This window comes from Chiloscyllium plagiosum, unplaced genomic scaffold (assembly GCF_037043375.1).
Source record: "Chiloscyllium plagiosum isolate Xiang-an unplaced genomic scaffold, Cpla_swu_hap1 HiC_scaffold_6, whole genome shotgun sequence".
Classification (NCBI taxonomy): Eukaryota; Metazoa; Chordata; class Chondrichthyes; order Orectolobiformes; family Hemiscylliidae; genus Chiloscyllium; species Chiloscyllium plagiosum.
In genome coordinates, this window is record NW_028270144.1 from 58,378,657 (window position 1) to 58,400,766 (window position 22,110).

The window sequence follows — 22,110 nt, forward strand, 5'->3', positions numbered from 1 at the left end:
CCCCACCACCCTGTGGCCGACCAGTTCAACTCCCAGTTCATCTCCTGCCTTAGGACCATGCAATCACATGGCATCAATGTCAATTTCACCAGTTTCCTCATCTCCCCTCCACCTGATCCAACTCTCCAACTTGGCACCACCCTCTTGAACTGTCTTACCTGTCCATCTTCTTTCCCACTTATCCGCTCCACCCTCCCCTCTGACCTCTCACTATTACCCCACCATCTGCATCTCTCTATCACCTTACCCCCTGCCCCACCCCCACCCTATTTATCTCTCATTCCCATCCATCACCATCACACTCCCTCCCCCCACATTATTGATGAAGGGCTTATACCTGAAATGTTGAAGCTCCTGCTCCTTGGATGTTGCCTGACCTGCTGTGCTTTTCCAGCACCACTCCTATCTCCCTTTCAACTCAAACAGAACCAGCCAACCACCCGAGTCTCTATGTTCCAATACTGAACTATACCATGGAGGCAGAAGACCAATTATATGAGGAGCTGGACACTGTTCTAGGTAGAAGCCCTAAGACAGGATATTGTTATATACTGTGGGATTTCAACCCTGAGTTGGACAGGAACCATGTTGTATGGCCCTACTGATTTAGGCACAGTGGTATAGGAAAGATAAGTGAAAACTTAGAAGAAAATACTTGAGTTTTGGTGACCTTAGGGTAAGGGCAACCTTTTAGCTTTGAATGAAAAGGCTTCTTTTAATGTATTAAAAAGTATTCTGTATCAAGCCAGTGATGCGTTAACTGTGAATTCAGGAGACTGTTAACAGAGTCACATCTGGTACCACTGTACTGGCACCTGGATTTCTCATTATACTTTTCAGTACCATTTGTTTTGAATAAGATTTTTGTTGTTCAAATCTCATGGTAGTTGCAAAGTTCAAGGAAGCTCTGTCAATTTTTACAGAGTCAGAGCTTTTACAGACCGTTCAGCCCACTGTGTCTAAGTACTCAGTAGGAGCCAATTCATAATAAGCATGTTTGATTCTACTGTTGATGACCAAAAACAGGCCTTGATTTTTTTAATGCTTTTTAATGCAAATGTACAAATAAACTGTAAAAGTTTATATGCTGTAAAGAAATAAACTCACCAAGTAGTTTCATTAAATAAAACAATCATTTGATTCAGTCTGGTGTTTAGGCAGAATGATAACATACCCAATTAAATAATGCATTGCAGCTCCTTCAGTATTTTCTGCATGCTACTCATGATACATAGTTTACTTCAAATTCAGGTGATTTAGCAAAATTTTATATGTGGCAGAAAATCTACTGCAAAATTGTTCAATCCTTACTTACACCTTTAGTTTTAATGCTTATAGTTTTGCATCAAGGCCTTTGTAAATTATTACTCACCACCTTCAATACTGTACAATAGCTCAGCATTTTGACCTTTATCCTTGTCTAGGGCTGTAACTTGCAGAACAGCAGAGCCAAAAGCAGCAGACTCAAAAACCGAACCATTGTACACAGCACTAGTGAAGTAGGGGGCATGATCATTGGCATCATCTACATTTATTATAATTCGTACCAAGTTACGACGATATGGAAACTCTTGATCTCGGACCTGGTGAAATAAATTTAAAAGTTAGAATAGCAACACTGTCGTAGCAGCAGCATCTTCCTTGATAAAAAACAGATGTAATGGTAGCAATTGCAATCATCTTGCATTACCTTCCTGTTCTCTTTGGCATCACAATTTTTGTCAGATATTAAAGGATTATGAATGTTTCATTCTTGTTCAGTAAAGGGAGTAAAGATGAACCAGTCAGTGTCACATTGACCATGGAAACCACTTAAAAACAATAATTTGGAACAAAATTAACAGTTGCTTGGATAGGCATAAATTAATTTGGGAAAACCACAATGGACTTATTAAAGGCATTGATTGAGTTTTTGATGTGATAACAGGAATGAATGATGAAGGAAACATGTACATGGAGTTTGAAAGGTGTTTGAAAAAGTGCCACGTAACAGATTCCGCATCTAAAATGAAACCCATGGGATAAAATGAAAACTGATATGACCATGAAATGAACAGAAGACAAAGAGTGGAGCCAAATGGTTATTTTTCAGATTGGAGAGGGTATACAGTAGGATTCCACAGAGATTAGTAGTAAAAAATATCTTTTCTTGACCAATATTAATGACCAAGTCTTAGTCGTACACAGCATAGTTTCAAAATCTTTGGATGACATGAAACTTGAAAGCATGTGGACTGCAAAGAGGATATTAATAAACGTCAAGATGACATAGGCTAGTGGAAATGAGGTAGATGACATTTAATATAAAAGAACATGAAGTCATGTATTTTGGTTAAGAAGAGAGGCAGTATAAACTAAAGGGTTCAACTGCAAAAGTGGAATGGGAACAGTGAGAGACCCAAGGGAATATGCAAATGATAATTTAAACTAGTCTGACAAGTTGAGATAATGATTAAAAAAATTCAGAGGATCTGACTTTATAAACCAAGGCATATAGTACAAAAGGAAGGAACTTACAAAGAACATCAATGAAACACTGGCTTGGGCTCAACTGGAGTATTGAGCCCAGTTCAAGGCATTGCACTTTCAAGAGGTTCTGAATGTTTCAGCAGGGTACAGATAAGATTTACACTAATGATTCCATGGCTGAGCAAGTTTAGTTACTGATTAGAAAGGCTGGTGCATTTCTCATTAAATGGAAGGAAGTTGGGAGGAAATATGACATATGTTATTAAAATTATGAAATCCATAGAATGAATATAGAGAAACAATTTCAATTGATGGAACATGAAGCAAAAAACTCTGATTAAATGGGTTTGGCGGAAGCCCCAGTGGTCACGAGGAAAACAACTGATTACACAGCAGATGATTATATTCTAAAATACACTTCATGGAGCTGCAGACACAAAAAATAAGTTTGACAACAATGGTAACTCCAGAACAAGTACCGCAAAACTAGTGATTAAATAACAGATTTTGGTAGATACAGGAATTTGCTTCAGTGAATGGGAAGTTGCTGTCATATATTTTACCAAAAAATGAGTGGTCCAAGAGAGGGAGCTAGAGACAGCAAGACCAAGAGTTGAAGGCTTGAGGCTTTCATCAGTTCTGCAATATGATTGACAAGTGACATGAAGGTTATGGGTGACAAACAGAAAAATCAAATTAAGGCCACAATGAAATCAGCTATGATAATACTATAACAGGATTTTGTGGCAGGTTTGTTGTGCTGAAAGCACTGTTAAGTACTTAAAGATAGAAATATTGCAGTGCTAATGGGTTAAGGGCCATTGGTAGAAGCAGCTTGGTCCCTGTTTAAGAGATGCAGAACAAAAGCAAGATGCTGCAATTCAGCTGATTCTCTGATGACTATATATTTCCAAAGATCTCTCACATCAGGAACTATCCCTTTAAGTTGGAAAATTCAACATGTCACTTTGTGACTTAAGGAAGGTAAGGAATTATAGACTGGTTAGCTTAACATCTGTTGTTGACAAATTGCTAGAGTCTATAATTAACAGTGACTAAAGACCTTGAACATGTTCAAATGACTAGACAGAGCCAACATAAACTTACAAGGGATAACTCATGTTTGAAATTGAATAGATTTTGTTTTTAAAAAAGGCCTCAATTATTCATTGCATTCATTCATGGCTTAGGCAACGAGACAAAAAGACAAACAACAACACAAAGGTTTGCAGTATTATAAGTGATGTAGGTGAAAATGTAAAATCAGAGACATGTCATAAAGACTAAATAAATGGGATAATCATAACAAATGGATTTCAATGTGGACAAAGGTAAGATCATCCACTTTGGATTTAAAAAGGAGAACGAGTAGAACAGTATAGGCAGAATAGAAGAAACTATTTCCACAAGTTAGAGAGTCTAAACACTAAACTTTACACAAGTGAAATTTGGACACAGAAAAGATAACTGATAATAAACATTTGCATCATTCTTCCATAGATGGCAATTGATGCCTGATCAATTGTTAATTTTAGAAGTAAGGGTGGTAGATTTTTTTTCTCGAGAGGATGAGGCAAATTAAGATGAGGCAAAGGTCAAGAGACAGAGTTCAGAGACAGCTTTGATCCGATCAAAAGTTTGAACAGGTTCCAGACCCTAATTGGTCCTCTATGTTTCTATGTTCCTAAATAGAATGTCCATTAATTAACTTGTCATCTTTAAAGATACATAATTTACATTTTTATGACAGTTTATATTACAAGAGTGGTTTCTGAGAGCTCAGTTTTGACTGACACACATTTGGGTAACAGACAGGGTTTAATACAACTCCGATTCACTAAGCTGTCTGACAACAACATTTTGCAGAGTTATCCCTTGAACATTCAGAAATGTATACACTAATGCTTTATTTCCATGATAGCTGTTACAATTAGAATTGAAAATTCCCAAACATACAAGAATATGTGCCCAGAATGTGAAATACCAATACCTAGTAGCTTGTTGAAGTATGACTGACAGAACAGACCTGGGACCTGGTCTTCTATTAATGATAAAAAGCTCCCCTGTGTTACTGTGGCCAGGATTGATCAGTTGAGTTGTCAGTCAAATAAGCTCCTGTCTTTTCATTTGCATTTTACCCAGCAACTGGGCTTGACTGCCTATCATTTCAAAGATATGTTGATTTCAATAGCCTTTAGTAAGCTGGAATGGAAGTCAGACACAGAGGACGGAATTTTCAGTTGCCAGTCAGGGGCAGAAATGAGTGTGGGCATGATTTGAAAAGTGGGTGAGAAGAGACACTTAAGCAGACATTCAGAAGCATCGAGAGAAGCAGGCAAGAAAAAGATCTCAAAACAGATTGCTAGCAACAACTAGAGCAATGAGCAAGATCAGGAATCTAAGAAAGGCAGTCGGCATCACCTAGAGGAGCTGGTGAGAAAAAGACTCCAAGACAAGCAGATAGAGACAGAGCTATTTTCTATTTTTCCCATCTCTAATTTAAATAGTCTGAAATTAGGCTTAAGGCAAGGCAGAGCTTAGTTGTGTGGAAATGCCCATCCTGCACTAGGTGGAGAATTCTGGATGCTCCATGTGGCCTAGGTAGTCACATAGGCAGGAAGTGTCTTCAGCTCTAGATTTACAAAGCTGAGAATGACTAGCATAGACTGCTTAAGAAAGAAACATAAGAACTATGAGAAGGAGTAGGCCATCCAGCTCCACCATTCGAGCCCGCTCCACCATTTAATAAGATCATGGCTGATTTTTTTGTGGCCTCAGCTCCCCTTATTCACCCCACTTCACTGGGGAGGAATTCCACAGATTCACAACTCTCTGGGCGAAGAAGTTCCTTCTCAATTCAGTCCTAAGTCTGTTCCCTCTAATTTTGAGGCCATGCCCTCTTGTCCTGGTTTCACCTGCCAGTGGAAACATCCTCTCTACTTCTATCTTATCTATTCCCTTCATAATTTTGTATGTTTCTATAAGATACCCCTCATTCTTTAAATTCCAAAGAATATAATTCCAATCTACTCAGTCTCCAGAATCAACCTAGTGAACTTCCTCTGCACCTCTTCCAATGTTAGTCCATCCTTTCCCATGTAAGGAGACCAAAACTGCATGCAGTACTCCAGGTGTGGCCTGATCAGCACCTTACACAACTGCTACATCACTTTCCTGCTTTTAAACTCAATCCCTTGAGCAATGAAGGATAAAATTCCATCTACCTTCCTAATTACCTGTTGCACCTGCAAACCAGCCTCTGTGATTCATGCACGAGGACACCCAGGTCCCTCTGCACAGCAGCGTGCTGCAACCTTTTACCATTCAAGTAATAGTCTTTTTTACTGTTACTCCTACCAAATTGGATGACTTCACATTTAACAACATTGTATTCCATCTGCCAGATCTTTGCACTTAAAGTATCGATGTTTCTCTGCAGAGTTTCGCAGTCCTCTGCACACTTTGCTCTGCCACTCATCTTGGTGTCATCTGCAAACTTTGACATACTCGGTGTAGTCCCCAACTCCAAATCTTCTATGTAAATTATAAATAATTGCAGTCCCGACACCACTCCCTGAGGCACACCACTAGTTACTGATTGCCAACCAGAAAAGCACTCATTTATCCCCACTCATTGCTTCCTGTTAGTCAACCAATCCTCTATCCTTGCCAATACTTTATCCATTACGCCATGCAGCAGCCTCTTGTGTGGCACCTTGTCAAAGGCCTTTTGGAAATCTAGGTACACCACATCTACTAGGTCCTCATTGTCCACCTTGCTCGTAATGTCTTCATAGAATTCCAAAAGATTTATTAAGCATGACCTGTTCTTCATGAACCCATGCTGCATCAACGCAATGGAACAATTTCTATCTAGATGCCTTGCTATTTCTTCTTTGATAATAGACTCAAGCATCTTTACCACTACAGAAGTTAAGCAAACTGACCTATAATTCCCCATCTTTTGTCTCCCGCCCTTTTTAAACAGTGGCATCACATTTGCTGTTTTCCAATCTCTGGAACTGCCCCAGAGTCCAGCGAATTTTGGAAAATTATTACAAGTGCACTTGCTATTTCTCCCACCATCTCTTTGTCCACCCTGGGAGGTATTCCATCAGGGCCAGGAAACTTGTCTACCCTGAGTTCCATTAGCTTGCCCAACATTACCACTTCTGTGAAAATAATTGTTTCCAGGTCCTCACCTACCTTCGTCTCTTTGTCAATTACTGGCAGATTAAGATCAGGCAGACAGAGGTGAATGGGTACTGTCGGTCAATTGGAAAGGCCAGGCAGATAGTTCAGGAGATCCCCGAGTCCATCACATTCACTATAAGTCCGTAGAAAATTGGAGCACAAGTACGGCCGTTCAGCTCCTCAAGCCTACGGTACCATGTTGATCCAGCATTCCTCATATCCACTTTGCTGCATTTTCCCCATAATCCTTGATTCCCCTAATGATCAAGAATCCATCTCAGCCTTAATTATACAAAAGGCGTCTGTCTTTACAGTTCACTGTGGCAAGGCATTCCAAAGACTGCTAACCCTCTCAGATAAGAAATTCCTTCTCATCTCAGTCTTAAATTGGCGTTCCTTTAATCTGACATGATGAGACGGAACATCCTCTTAACATTTTCCCTGTTAAGCCCCTTCATAATCCAATATGCTTCAATGAGATTACCTCTTATTCTTCTAAACTCCAGTGAGTAGAGTCCCAACCTGGTTAACCTTTGCTCATATGTCAATCCTCCATGCCGTGGATGTGGGTATGTTCGCCAACCTGGGAAGTTGGTTTGCAGACATTTTGTCCCCTGTATAAGTGATACCTTCAGTGCTTTGGAGCCTCCTGTGAAGCACTGATGTACTCTCTCTTCTGGAATTGATTTGTGACCGTTCCTGCTGCTTCGGTTGCCATTCCAGTAGTTTGTTGCAGTGGCCAGTATATTGGGTCTCGATGTGTTTGTTGATGGAATCTGTGGGTGAGTGTCCCGCTTCTAAAAATTCTCATGGCTGTCCTCTGTTTAGCTTGTCCTATGATCGTTGTGTTGTCCCAGTTGAATTTGTGGTCCTTGTCATCTGTATGTATGGCTACTAGGGACACCTGGTGGTGGCGTTTAGTGGCTAGTTGGTGTTCCTATGAACAACTCCAATTCATATATGGAAGTTGAAGGAATCAAATACTACCACCGTGTCAGATACAGACCACCAATCAACAACCCATAAGCCAAAGAAACATTCAGACAAAACAGACAATCCATGTTATGATTACGGATGCATACAACAGACCACACAGGCACAGACAAGAAATTATGCACCAAAAACTGTTAATGTCAAAAACAACCAATCAGATGTGGATTGTGACAATCGATCAGGGCATCACCATAGGACAGAACTGAATCACATACAAAAAAAGGACTACAAAATGACTCAGCTGACCAACAGCAGGGAAGACAACATGACAGTCACCTGGGTAAGAAGGCTCTCCAATAGACAGCTCATTGACACAGAAGAAGCCACACTAGCCAAGGGACTCAACTACAACCACAGGTACACAAAAACATCAGTCTTTCTAGCTGCACTGTAATGTTCACTCAGAACTAATTGACTAACCAAAGAGACACAACAAGCTGCCAGACAAACCATTGTACACTTACTAACAAAGAAAAAAACAAATGAACAATCTTAACACCAAAGAGGGAGAAGCCCTCAATATACTCAAAAAGGATGAGGACATAATCATAGCGCCAGCAATAAAGGCAGAATGATTCGGATAAGATTGAATATTGATATTCAGAAAGCATAGAAACTACTTGCAGATACCAACACCTGCCTACAGAGGGAGCGTGACCCCACTCCACAGCTAACCAACAGAATAAACAACAGTGTACAGAACCTACAAAAAAATGGGCTGACAACCAGGATTGACCTATAAAGGATGAAACTGGAAAGGAACAACACTCCAAGATTTTACGGATTACCATGGTACACAAACCAGACATACAACTTAGAACCACTGTGGCACTTCCAGGAACTCCATCACATAAATTCGCAAAAGACCTTCAACAAAAACTGATCAGCGGATCCATACACTCCATACAATCATCACATGAATTCCGAGACAACATCAAGGACATAAACATAGACAAGGATGAAGTGATGGCCTCATGTGATATATGGCACTGCTCACTTCAAGTGACAAAACTCTAGCCAGAGGGACAATAGCCAACCTCCTGGACAAACAGAACAGACAGCATCACGGGGAACCTATCAACAAGGACTGCATACTTAAACTACTTGACCTGTGCTTGGCAACGCACTTCACATTCAACAACCAAATATATGAACAGATCAATGGGACACCAATGGACTCACCCATCTCTGGACTCAGCACAAGCAGTGACGTGGACACTTGAACAAACAGCCCTCGCACAAATTCAACCAAACTCTGGATCAGAAACGTGGATGACACTTTTGTAATTATTAAGAGAACAGAAGTCGAGAACACACACCAGATTATCAACACCATGCTCACAGGGATCAGATTTATGAAAGAGGAGGAAACCAACAATCAACTCCCATTGCTGGATGCGATAGTAAAAGGAACACAGAAAGATGAATGCACCAAAAAGGTGTACACAAAAGCCACACACAAGGACCAGATTCTGAACTACAACAGCAACCACCCGAACACACACAAGAAAGCTGTCTTCACCAAGAATGGATATCCCTACAACTTCATCTGCAGAAGCCTACCAGATAAACAATACGAGGACAAGCCATGATCCAACACACTAGCCATGCTACTGTATATAAAACATGTCCCGGAACTAACAGTCGGATTTCTCTGACTACTCGGATTCATGACCACACATAAACCGACAGCCATGCTCAGACAAAGACTCACCAGAACAAAAGACCCTATACCCATCATGTGCAAGACTAAAAGTAATTTACAACACTCCATGCAAAGGCTGCATGAAACAGACTTTTGCTGGGGGTCAGTATTGAATATTCTTTGGAGGGTTGGTGTGTTCTTGATGGGACAAATGATCTGCTTTTCTCAGTAGGAGATTCTATGGTGCCACTCCTTCTATTTTGGGTGGTTGGGGGGGGCGAGGTGAGAGAAAAGCCACACCTTGTGCCCCACGTTGGCACCGATGACGTATGTAGAAACAGGAATGCAATTCCAAATGTAGCATTTAGGCAATTAGGTGAGAGATTGAACTGAAGGATCTCTAAGGCTGTAGTCTCAGGATTGCTCCCAGTACCACATAGCAATCGGTATAGAAATAGGAAGTTTGAGTAAACATGGAAAAGTAGAGCATGAAGAACTCTAGATTTATTAGCATTAGGATCATTGCTTGGGTAGGTGGGAACTTTAAAAAGCAATGGTAAGTTACATCTTAAAATTATTAGGATTGATATCCTCGTGGAGAGATTTGCTGGTGCTGCTGCGGAGATTTTAAACTCATTTGTCAGGGGCACTTATAAGTAAATTCAAACAGAAAAATGCAAAGTATGGGAGACTGAAAAGCTGTAAATGAAAGTGGAAAGTAGAATAAACAAATCCTAGAACCAAACAGGGTCAAATTATAGAATAGAGTTAAAAAGAAAGAAAAAAAAATTACAAATACATTAAGGACAAAAGGGTAACTGGGAGAGAATAGGGCCCCTCAAAGATCAGTAAGGCAGCCTTTGTGTGGAGCCGCAGAAAATGGGGGAAGATACTAAATGAGTATTTTGCATTAGTATTTACTCTGGAAAAGAATATGGAAGATATAGACTGTAGGGAAATAGATGGTGACATCTTGCAAAATGTCTAGATTACAGAGGAGGAAGTGCTGGATGTCTTGAAACAGGTAAAGGTGGATAAACCCCCAGGACCTGATCAGGTATACCCTAGAACTCTGTGGGAAGCTAGAGAAGTGATTGCTGGGCTTCTTTCTGAGACATTTGTATCATCAATAGTCACAGGTGAGGTGCCAGAAGACAGGAGGTTGGCTAACGTGGTGCCACTGTTTAAGAAGGGTGGTAAGGACAAGCCAAGGAACTATAGACAAGTGAGTCTGACGTCGGTGGTGGACAAGTTGTTGGAGGGAATCCTGAGGGACAGGATGTACATGTATTTGGAAAGGCAAGGACTGATTAAAGATACTCAACATGGTTTTGTGCGTGGGAAATCATGTCTCACAAACTTGATTGAGTTTTTTGAGGAAGTAACAAAGAGGATCGATGAGGGCAGAGCGGTAGATGTGATCTGTATGGACTTCAGTAAGGCATTCGACAAGGTTCCCCACAGGAGACTCATTAGCAAGGTTAGATCTCACAGAATACAGGGAGAACGGTGGCACAGTGGCACAGTGGTTAGCACTGCTGCCTCACAGCGCCAGAGACCCGGGTTCAATTCCCGCCTCAGGCGACTGACTGTGTGGAGTTTGCACGCTCTCCCCGTGTCTGCGTGGGTTTTCTCCGGGTGCTCCGGTTTCCTCCCACATCACAAAGATGTGCAGGGTCAGGTGAATTGGCCATACTAAATTGCCCGTAGTGCTAGGCAAGGGGTAAATGTAGGGGTATGGGTGGGTTTCGCTTTGGCGGGTCGGTGTGGACTTGTTGGGCCGAAGGGCCTGTTTCCACACTGTAATCTAATCTAATCTAATCTAATCTAATCTAACTAGCCATTTAGGTACAGAACTGGCTCAAAGGTAGAAGACAGAGGGTGGTGGTGGGGGGTTGTTTTTCAGACTGTAACCAGTGGAGTGCCACAAGGATCAGTGCCGGTTCCTCTACTTTTTGTCATTTACATAAATGATTTGGATATGTGCATAAGAGGTACAGTTAGTAAGTTGGTGGTGTAGTGGACAGCGACGAGGATTACCTTAGATTACAACAGGATCTGGACCAGATGGGCCAATGGGCTGAGAAGTGGCAGATGGAGTTTAATTCAGATAAATGCAATGTGCTGCATTTTGGGAAAGCAAATCTTACCAGGACTTACACAGTTAATGGTAAGGTCCTAGGGAGTGTTGCTGAACAAAGAGACCTTGGAGTGCAGGTTCATAGCTCCTTGAAAGTGGAGTCGCAGGTAGATAGGATAGTGAAGGTGGCATTTGGTATGCTTTCCTTTATTGGTCAGAGTATTGAGTACAGGAGTTGGGAGGTCATGTTGCTGCTGCACAGGACATTGGTAATGTCACTGTTGGAATATTGCATGCATTTCTGGTCTCCTTCCTATCGGAAAGATGTTGTGAAACTTGAAAGGGTTCAGAAAAGATTTACAAGGATGTTGGAGGATTTGAGCTATACGGAGACACTGAACAGGCTCGGGCTATTTTTCCTGGAGTGTCGGAGGCTGAGGTTTATAGAGGTTTACAAAATTATGAGGAGCATGGATAGGGTAAATAGGCAAAGTCTTTTCCCTGGGGTCGGGGAGTCCAGAACTAGAGGGCATAGGTTTACGGTGAGAGGGGAAAGATACAAAAGAGACCTACGGGGCAACTTTTTCACACAGAGAGTGGTAAATGTATAGAATGAACTACCAGAGGAAATGGTGGAGGCTGGTACAATTGCAACATTTAAGAGGCATTTGGATGGGTATATGAATAGGAAGGATTTGGAGGGATATGGGCCGGGTGCTGGCAGGTGGGACTAGATTGGGTCAGGATATCTGGTCGGCGTGGACGGGTTGGACTGAAGGGTCTGTTTCCATGCTGTACATCTCTATGACTCTAAGTGGATGTGTTCGAAATTCTGGGAAGCATCAAGATAGATAAGTCCCTGGGGCCAAACCAGATTTACCCAAGGTTAATACAGGAAGTGAGGAATGAAATTGCTGCACCTCTGACGATGATCTTTGCATCCTCACTCTCCATGGAAGTAATATCAGATGATTGGAGGGAGGTGAATGTTGTTCCTTGGTTCAAGAAACGGAATAGGGCAAGCCCTGGGAATTACAGACCAGTCAGTTTTACGTCTATGGAAAGCAAGGTACTGGAAAGGATTCTGAGAGAGCATTTATGAATATTTGGTAAAACATAGTTTGATGGAGTAGGCAGCCAGGGATATTTCCTCAGGGCAAAAATGGCTGTCACGAGGGGTCATAATTTTAAGATGATTGGAGGAAGGTATAGGGGAGGTGTCTCTTTACGCAGAGAGTGGTGGGTGCGTGGAATGCACTGCCAGCTGTGGTAGTAGACTCAGAGACATTAGGGACATTTAAGCGACTGCTGGACAAGCACATGAATGGCAGTAAATTGAGGGGTGTATAGGTTAGGTTGATCTTAGATTAAGATAAATGCTCAGCACAACATCGTGGGCTGAAGGGCCTGTACTGTAATGTACTGTTCTATGTTAATGAGAGGTGATATCATAGAAACTAATAAAATCATTAAAATGATGGTCAGAGCAGGTGTAGAAAGAACATTGTTTGTGTGGAAGCTAGACCAATGAACACAGTCTCAGAAAATAGGCCAGTTAGCTTTGAGGTGGCGAGGAAGTCACTGGATACAAAACGTTAAGCCTGTTTTTCTCTCTGTTGCTGGGCCTGTTCAGTTTCTCCAGCACTTTGTCTTTGTTTTAGATCTCCATCGTCCGCAGTTTTATATTAGGTGATTAATCAATGGAATGCTCTACTCCAGAATTCGCTGGAAGCTCAGTTATTAACCAAGTTCAAGACAGAAATAGATAGATTTCTAGTTACTGGTGGCATCAAGGGTTACTAGAATTGTGTAGGAACACAGCATTAGGCAGATGATCCACCATAATCTAGAATGGCAGAGCAGGCTTGAAGAACTGAGTTCTTGACTTCTGCAGTTATGTTGCTAAAATCACATTCCTGGAGGGTAGCACTGGGACCTGTTGCTTGTGATTTTCATGGCCACCTTAGCTATGAACTGGGAGCAGGTCTGACACGTTCTACTCTTCTCTTGGGTATTGGGAGCTCTCCTGTGCAACAGTATGAGAGAGAATGGTCAATGAATAGGTTTCCCACTCTCAACTCTCACAGTGCTCTCACACAAGCAGCTGACTTCATCAGCGGTGCCATTTTAATGTCACACAGTAACGTGACTAACACCTCAACGATGTAGCTGGATGTACACTCTGATGATGTAAGGGAGAACATGGACATTCTGTTTGCTCGGTTTGCATGCATGCTGCAATTTTCAGAGTTAAAGTCACATGGGTACACCTTGACATTTGCCTTCCAGAGCTAAAGAAATAATTAAAGTGCTTCGGGCACTAGAATCATGACATCACAGTTCCATCACCACCAGCCATATCCTTCAGGTTTCCTTGTGGAGTTTCTTCCAGTCAGATGTTGAGAGGAATATCTGCAGCCTTGCTGAGGACTTCTGGGATAACGTAAAAGTCAGGAGGCAATACATGCTTGCTGATGCTAACAATGGCAGCCTGATTCTGATATTCTCCAGGGTATCCAGCTTCAAGGAAAGTAATAGGCCCAGTAATGACTGCTTCTCCTTTTGAAAGACCCTAGGGTTCTGTCTAACCTGAGGCTTCTTTCTGCACCAAAACTACTCCTGGGTCAATGAACTAATACCAGTTTAGAAACTGCATCGTGTCATGAGTTTGGACCTAGAACCAAATTGACAAACAGGTTCAACAATTGGAAATTTAGTTTAGAGAATCGGAGTGCCCTCACCTTTAGCTCAGCCAAGTTTCAGGCAATTAGTAAACAAAAATTAAAGAATAATTATAGATGCACCCATTTAATTAGACTGTGCATCAGTCTGCCTTGCAAGAGATAGAAGAAATGCAAGCTGAGTATGGGTAAGAATAGCATAAAGCTAAATTGTGAGGACTCGAACTGTTAAATATTCAGACATCCAAACTGTGAAGGCAAAATTTTGACCGCGAGGGATGCTGAATCTATTTGACAGATTAATGATACCCATGGAATATGGATTTTACATTTGTAACAACATTCTATGAACTAATAAGTAGAAATCAACATCATCTATATTTTCCATTGTTTGCAACCTGCACATTTAAATGCATGGTGCCAGTAAATTTTTCCATGACTGCATATGCTTATCTTTAAATTTATATTAAAGGGGCATTTGCGCAGTTCCTTTTAGGTTTCGGGCAGCCTCATGCTGACCCAGCTTATAGGGAACATTGCCCACAACGTTAGAGTCTGAAAGTCAGAGAGATGTACAGCAAGGAAACAGACTCTTCACCGAAGTTGTCCATGCTGACCAGATATCCTAACCTAATCGACTCAGCACTTGGCCCATATCCTTCTTAGCCTTTCCTATTCATATACCCATTCAGATGCCTCTTAAATGCTGTAATTGTACCAGTCTCTACCACTCCCTCTGGCAGCTCATTCCATACACGCACCACCCCTGCGTGAAAAAGTCGCTCCTTAGATCCTTTTTTTATCTTTCCCCTCTCACCCTAAACCCATGCCTTCTACTTCTGGACTACCCCACCCCAGGGAAAAGACCTCGTCTAATTATCCTATCCATGCCCCTCATGATTTTATAAACCTCTATAAGGTTACCGCTCAGCCTCCAGTGCTCCAGGGAAAACAGCCCCAGCCTATTCAGCCTTTCCCAATAGCTCAAACCCGCTAATGCTGGGAACATCCTTGTAAATCTTTTCTGAACCCTTTCAAATTTCACAACATCCTTCCAATAGGAAGGAGACCAGAATTGCACACAATATTCCAAAAGTAGCCTAACCAATATCCTGTACAGCCACAACATGACCTCCCAACTCCTATACTCAGTGCTCTGCCCAGTAAAGAAAAGCATACCAAATGCCTTCTTCACTATGCTATCTGCCTGCGACTCCACTTTCAAGGAACTATGAACGTGCACTCTAAGGTCTCTTTGTTCAGCAACACTCACCAGAACCTTATCATTAAGTGTATAAGTCCTGCTTTGTTTTATTTTTCCAAAATGCAGCACCTCGCATTTATCTAAATTAAACTCCATCTAACACTCTTCAGTCCATTTGCCCATCTGATCAAGATCCCTTTGTACTCTGAAGTAACCTTCTTTGCTGTTCACTACATCTCCAATTTTGGTGTCACCTGCAAACTTACTAATTATACCTCCTATGTTCACATTCAAAAGACGAAAAATAATGGACCCAGCACTAATCCTTGTGGTATACCACTGGTCACAGGCCTCCAATCTGAAAAGCAATCCTGCACCATCACCATCTGTCTTCTACCTTCGAGCCAGTTGTGTCAAAATGGCTAGTTCTCCCTGTATTTCATGAGATCCAACCTTGCTAACCAGTCTCCCATGAGGAACCTTGTTGAAAGCCTTATTGAAGTCCATATAGATCACTGCCCACATCAATTCTTTTTGTTACTTCTTCAAAAAACTCAATTAATTTTGTGAGATTGATTTACCATGCACAAAGCCATGCTAACTATCCTTAATCAGTCCTTGACTTTCCAAATACATGTAAATCCTGTCCCTCAGAATTGCCTCCAACAATTTACCCACCACTGATGTCAGGCTCACCAGTCTATAGTTCCCTGGCTTGTCCTTACCACCTTTCCTAAATATGGCACTACATTAGCCAACCTCCAGTCTTCTGGCATCTGTGACTATCGATGATACAAATATCTCAGCAAGGGACCCAGCCATCACTTCCCTATCTTCCCACAGAGTTCTAGGATACACCTGATCAGCTTCTGAAGATTAATTCACTGTTATGCATTTCAAGACATCATGGACCACCTCCTCTGTAATATGGACATTTTTCAAGATGTCACCATCTTCTTCCCCACATTCCATATCTTCCATGTCCTTCTCCACAGTAAACACTGATGCAAAATACTCGTTTAGAATCTCCTCCATCTCCAGCAGCTCCACACGTAGGCTGCCTTGCTGATCTTTGAGGGGCCCTATTCTCTTCCTAGTTACCCTTTTATCCTTAATATATTTATAAAAAAACCTTTGGATTCTCCTTAACCCTATTTGCCAAAGCTATCTTATGTCCCCTTTTTGCCCTCCTGATTTCCCTCTTAAGTATACTCATACTGCCTTTTTCTCTTCTAAAGGACTTACTCGATCTCTCTAGTCTATACCTGATGTATGCTTCCTTCTTTTTCTTAACCAAAACCTATTTTCAGTTTATACCAAAAGTATCAGAGCAAGAACAAACATTTATATTTTTAGGATTCACAATAAATTTCACAAAGTACTTCAAAGAACAGAAGAAAATTCCAAACAGTGAGAGGAAGCCAGTGACTGAAGGCAATATCACAGATACATTTGGAGAAGCTTTTGATGTAGGATGCTGAATAGAAGAGTCTGGGCTTGAATGAGGCAGTGGTTGAAATCACACGCAGACTGAGAATGCAGAAGTGCACAGGGTTGGCACTGTTTTTGGAAAATGAAAGATTTATAAACAAGGACATGGATTTGACATTTAATGCTTTGAGACTTCAGAGTTAATTCAGGATCACTAGGACAGGGTACTATGGATGCCTAGTTTGACAATTAGGATATTCTTTTGTATGAGTTGTTTATATACAGTGGAGCTTAGGAGACTGACGACATCCTGAAGAAGTTGAACTTGGAGGCAATACAGAGTATAGGAAGATTCCAGAGATAGTGGTCAGTAAAGTGAGGACAAGGAGAATCATCTCTGATGACTAATACATTGGAAATCAAAAATTGCAAACTGGATGGAATTAAGAGTTAAATGTTAATTTTTACAAGTTAAATTTAGCAGCTTAAATTTTGCTGATCGTTTAGGCAAAACTACATAGCAAACAAATATGTTGCTAGTAAAAGAAAGGAGGGATTATTTTATTTACAATGCATTAAGTGCATTCCAATGTTAGTTTTTTACACTCATGCTCATTCCATCTGCTGGCACTCTAATGATATTATGGTTTACAACATACTGATATATACTCAGCTCAATGGGACAAATAATAGAAAATTAATTTACTTTGTTAAAACAACACACAACTTTAGTCAGTTTAAATGCCAGTCTATTTAAAACTTGCTGAAATGTTTTTAATGGAAAGTAGAAAGTAAAAATGAAAGAACCTTTTAATGGATGCATCCCAACAAGCCAGTAATTTGTGTCCTTATCTGTTAGCTTTGATTTTGAAAGAAAGCTATTTTATCATAAAACTAGGATAGTATATAAGAACAAAATCTTATGGAAATATCAATATTACGCAGTGAAGAATTTCTCACCCTACGTTTGACAATTCCTGCAATATTATGGTACTGTAAGATTTGCAATATAAATAAAACATATTGCATCTTATTCTCAAAATCTTGTGGAGTAAAGACTACAATATCTTAATTCATTCTTGGACATATAATTATTTGAATTAAAATAAATAATACATCGCTGCAAATTAACTCAGTAAATACTTTGATAAAAATTTAGTGAATAGTTACCAGGCCTATGATACTACTACTGTGGAGCACAAATCCGAACTTTGGTTGAACAAGCTTTCAGTGTATACCCTATGAAGCCCTTTCAGAATCATGCACTTTAATGATGTCACTTCCTATTATTCTCAACTCCAAAATTACCAATCCATTGAACTTCCACTGTACTAATTCTAAGGCAAGTGGGTCCCTTCTTAGGTATTGTTCTTAGTTCTTCATAATCTCCACACTTATTAATTCTACTTTTTCATTGTCTGAGCCAAATTCTCTCTTATTACTGTCCTCTTGTCATTCATTATCATTAGGACTTCTCCTCTATTTGCATTCCACCTTTTCTTTAGAAATATTAAGTATTCTGAAAGATTTATTTCTCTATGTCACAGAGCAATCAAATCCCTGTAATAGTGCTAATATCAAACTAATATGTCGCTAGACCATATATCTCTCTCTGAATGAATTTTGCATTTAGATTAAAAAAAGACTCATGTTTTTCTATTATTATTCTTTGCATGTGCCATTATTCTCAGTCATGCATTATTCTAAGCTCATTGTCCTATCCCCCGTTACTTTCGCCATCATCTGATTTCCTCATGAGGAAATTACTTATTTACTCTTGATGTGACTATATTAACTTTTGATGTGAGTAGCACAAGTCAGAAAATTTCCCAGCTCACAATGCCTGCTTCAGGAGAGACACTCTGAATGACATGACCTTCATTCCAGTGTAAAGGAGTGGTGTGGGAGAGGGCAAGGTCTGCCTACCCACATACAGGTTGGAGAACATCACAGTGGCTGCTAAATGCCAAGTCTAACTGTTTAATTCTCAGTAACTTGGTCATAGCTGTTTGAAGGTCCTCTATTTCTCTCACCTCAAACTCCATCACCCTTCCATCTCCACTTTAACTTCCAAGACTATGACCATGCCAACATAATGATAATTCCTGCCAAATTATTCACCATTTCCATTGTTCCCTCTCACCCACAGACTCATTGCCAAATCATACCATCATCCAACTCTGACAAAGTAATTCCAAATCCTGCTGATCCAGCTACCACCCTTCCACACGATGTCAACACACTCAATATTCACTATGCACAGACTTCAGGCATAATGCTGAGATAAAACAAACTAAAGGTCTAAATATTATCATAGAATCCCCACAGTGCGGAAACAGGCCATTTGGCCAAACAAGTCCACACCGACCCTCTGAAGAATAACCCACCCAGACCCATTCCCTTACCCTATTGCCTCTACATTTTCCCTGACTAATGCACCTAATCTACGCATCCCTGAACACTATGGGCAATTTAACATGGTCAATTTGCCTAACCTGCACTTCTTTGGACACCCAGAGGAAACCCACACAGACAATGGGAGAACATGCAAACACCACACAGACAGTTGCCCGAGGGTGAAATCGAACCCGGGTCCCTGGCGCTGTGGGGCAGCAGTGTTAACCACTGAGCTACCATACTGCCCCCAATAGATTTCATTATGTTAAAAGGAAATATTCTCATTCTTGGTAGCCTTATTGAATTTTTTAAATCTCAAATTTTTAATCCCGTATGAAAGATAAATTAACTTTTATTCATAACCCCACAAAGACAGTTCAGTCTTACAATTTATTTGAGCTACTGACTGAACAGTGAACTCAGAATCTCACTGCAGAATAATTATAGCTGGTTTAAAGCATTCATAATGACATGATGATAGCCCTCAAGAAAACATCAGCTAAGAGGTATTATAGCTGTCAGGCAAAACATTCTCAAACCTCAATGGCATCGACAGCATGTTTAGAAATTTTTTTGGAGCATTTAAATAATTTCATGTCATGACAATTCAACAGACCTTATTCATTCTACAACTTGCATAGGCATTATTTTAAAAAAATGATGACTCCCACATGGCTCTCGCTTTAGTGAAAATGAGGCCTGCCTCAATGGGGAAAATTGCATCTGTTAGAAATGGAGGAAAAAGTTGCACTTCAGAACTCTGTGCATAACTTATAAAGGAAATGTCATGACTCCATGAAAATCTGACTCACATTGGAAGTACTTTCTTTTCCAGCCATTATAAACAAATTATTTGTCCCTGATTATTAAGTTAGCATGGACTTATTTAACAGAACAGGTTCCTATATTTCTTGAGCATTTCAAAGACATGGCACTATCTGCTCCTATCTTTCAAATAGGTTAAATAAATCATTTAATTTAATAATATTAGATCAACAGCTTCTCAAGAGTTTTGAGAAGGATTTTTGAAAGGATATTTTGAACAGGGTGGACATTATGGGGGACTATAACTTGCCCAACATTGACTGGAAATGTTATAACTCTAGTACATCGGATGGATTGGTTTTTGTCCAATATGTGCAGGAGGGTTTCCTGACACACTATGTAGAAGAGCCAACAAGAGGGGAGGCCACACTGGATCTGGTACTGGGTAATGAACCAGGCCAGGTGTTTGATTTAGTGGTAGGTGAGCACTTTGGAGAGAGTGACTATAATTCAGTTACGTTTAGTTTAGTGATGGAAAGGGCGGCATGGTGGCGCAGTGGTTAGCACTGCTGCCTCGCAGTGCCAGGGACCCAGGTTCGATTCCAGCCTCGGGCGACTGACTGTGTGGAGTTTGCACGTTCTCTCTGTGTCTGCGTGGGTTTCCTCCAGGTGCTCCAGTTTCCTCCCACAGTCCAAAGATGTGCGGGTCAGGTGAATTGGCCATGCTAAATTGCCCATGGTGATTGGTGCATTAATAGGGAGTAGGTAAATGGGTCTGGGTGGGTTACTCTTCGGAGGGTCGGTGTGGACTTGTTGGGCCAAAGGGCCTGTTTCCGCATTGTAGGGAATCTAATCTAATTTAATCATGCCACAGGGCAAGAATTATAGATGGGGGAAGGGCAATTACAATGTGATTAGGCAAGACTTAGGATGCATAGAATGGGGTAGCAAAATGCAAGGAATGGGGAAAACCAAACGTGGAGCTGGTTTAAGGAACACATATAGCGTGCATTTGATAGGTATGTCCCTGTCAGGCAGGGAGGAAGTGAAAAGGTAAAGGAACTGTGGTTTACTAAAGAAATTGTATCTCTTGTTAAGTGGAAGAGGGAGGTTTCTGTAACATTGAGATGAGATGGTTCAGATGAGACGTTGGAGAAGTACAGATTAGCTAGGAAGGATTTAACGAGACAGTTAAGAAAAGCAAGGAAGGGACATGAGCAGTCTTTAGCAGGTAGAATAAAGAAGCTTTCTACATGTATGTGAGGTATAAAAGGATCACTAGGGTAGGAATAGGGCCAGTCAAAGACAGAAGTGGGAAGTTGTATGTGGACCCTGTGGAGATCAGAGACGTGCTGAATGAATATTTCTCATCGGTTTTCACTCAGGAAAAGGAGAATATTGTAGAGGAGAAGACTGAGATACAGGCTATTAGACTAGAATGGATTGAGGTTAGTAAAGAGGAGGTGTTATCAAAGCTAGAAGTGTGAAAGTAGGTAAGTCCCTTGGGCCGGATGGGATTTATTCGAGGATTCTCTGGGAAGCTAGGGAGGCGATGGTAGAGCTTTTGGCCTTGATCTTTGAGTTGTCATTGTCTCCAGGTTTAGTACCAGAGGACTGGGGGGTTGCAAATGTTGTGCCCTTGCTCAAGAAGGGCAGTAGAGATGACCCAGGTAATTAAAGACCAGTGAATTTTACTTCTGTTGTAGATAAAGTTTTGGAAAGGATTTATAATCATCTAGCAAGCAACAATTTGATTGAAGATAGTCAACATGGTTTTGTCAAGGGCAGGTCGTGTCTCACAAACCTCACTGAGTTTTTTGAAAAGGTGACCAAGCATTTGGATGAGGATCAGACAATTGGCGTAGTGTACATGGACTTCAGTAAAGCCTTTGATAAGGTTCCACATGGTAGGCTGTTGGAGAAAATGCAGAGGCATGGGATTGAGGGTGATTTAGCAGTTTGGATTAGAAACTGGTTTTCTGAAAGAAGGCAGCGAGTGGTGATTGATGGAAAATATTCAGCCTGGAGTCTGGTTATTAGTGGTGTGCCACAAGAATCTGCTTTGGGACCACTGCTGTTTGTCATTTTCATAAATGATTTGGACGCAGACATAGGTGGATGGGTTAATAAGTTTGCAGATGACACTAAAGTCGGTGGAGTGGGGGACAGTGTGGAAGAATGTTGCAGGTTGCAGGGGGACTTGGACAAACTGCAGCATAGGGCTGAGAGGTGGCAAATGGAGTTCAATGCA

The 22,110-nt window shown here is 41.0% G+C and overlaps 1 protein-coding gene across 9 annotated transcripts in view; it reads right to left on the reverse strand.

Annotated features, from left to right (window-relative positions):
* Positions 1-22,110, reverse strand: part of LOC122550578 (protocadherin Fat 3-like) — an 801,871-nt gene that overhangs the window by 158,589 nt on the left and 621,172 nt on the right. For all 9 annotated transcript variants that reach the window (XM_087988029.1, XM_087988032.1, XM_087988030.1 and 6 more), the window contains one exon: positions 1,373-1,583. In XM_087988029.1, coding sequence (XP_087844155.1) covers positions 1,373-1,583 — 211 coding nt within the window. The remainder of the gene's footprint in view (positions 1-1,372; positions 1,584-22,110) is intronic.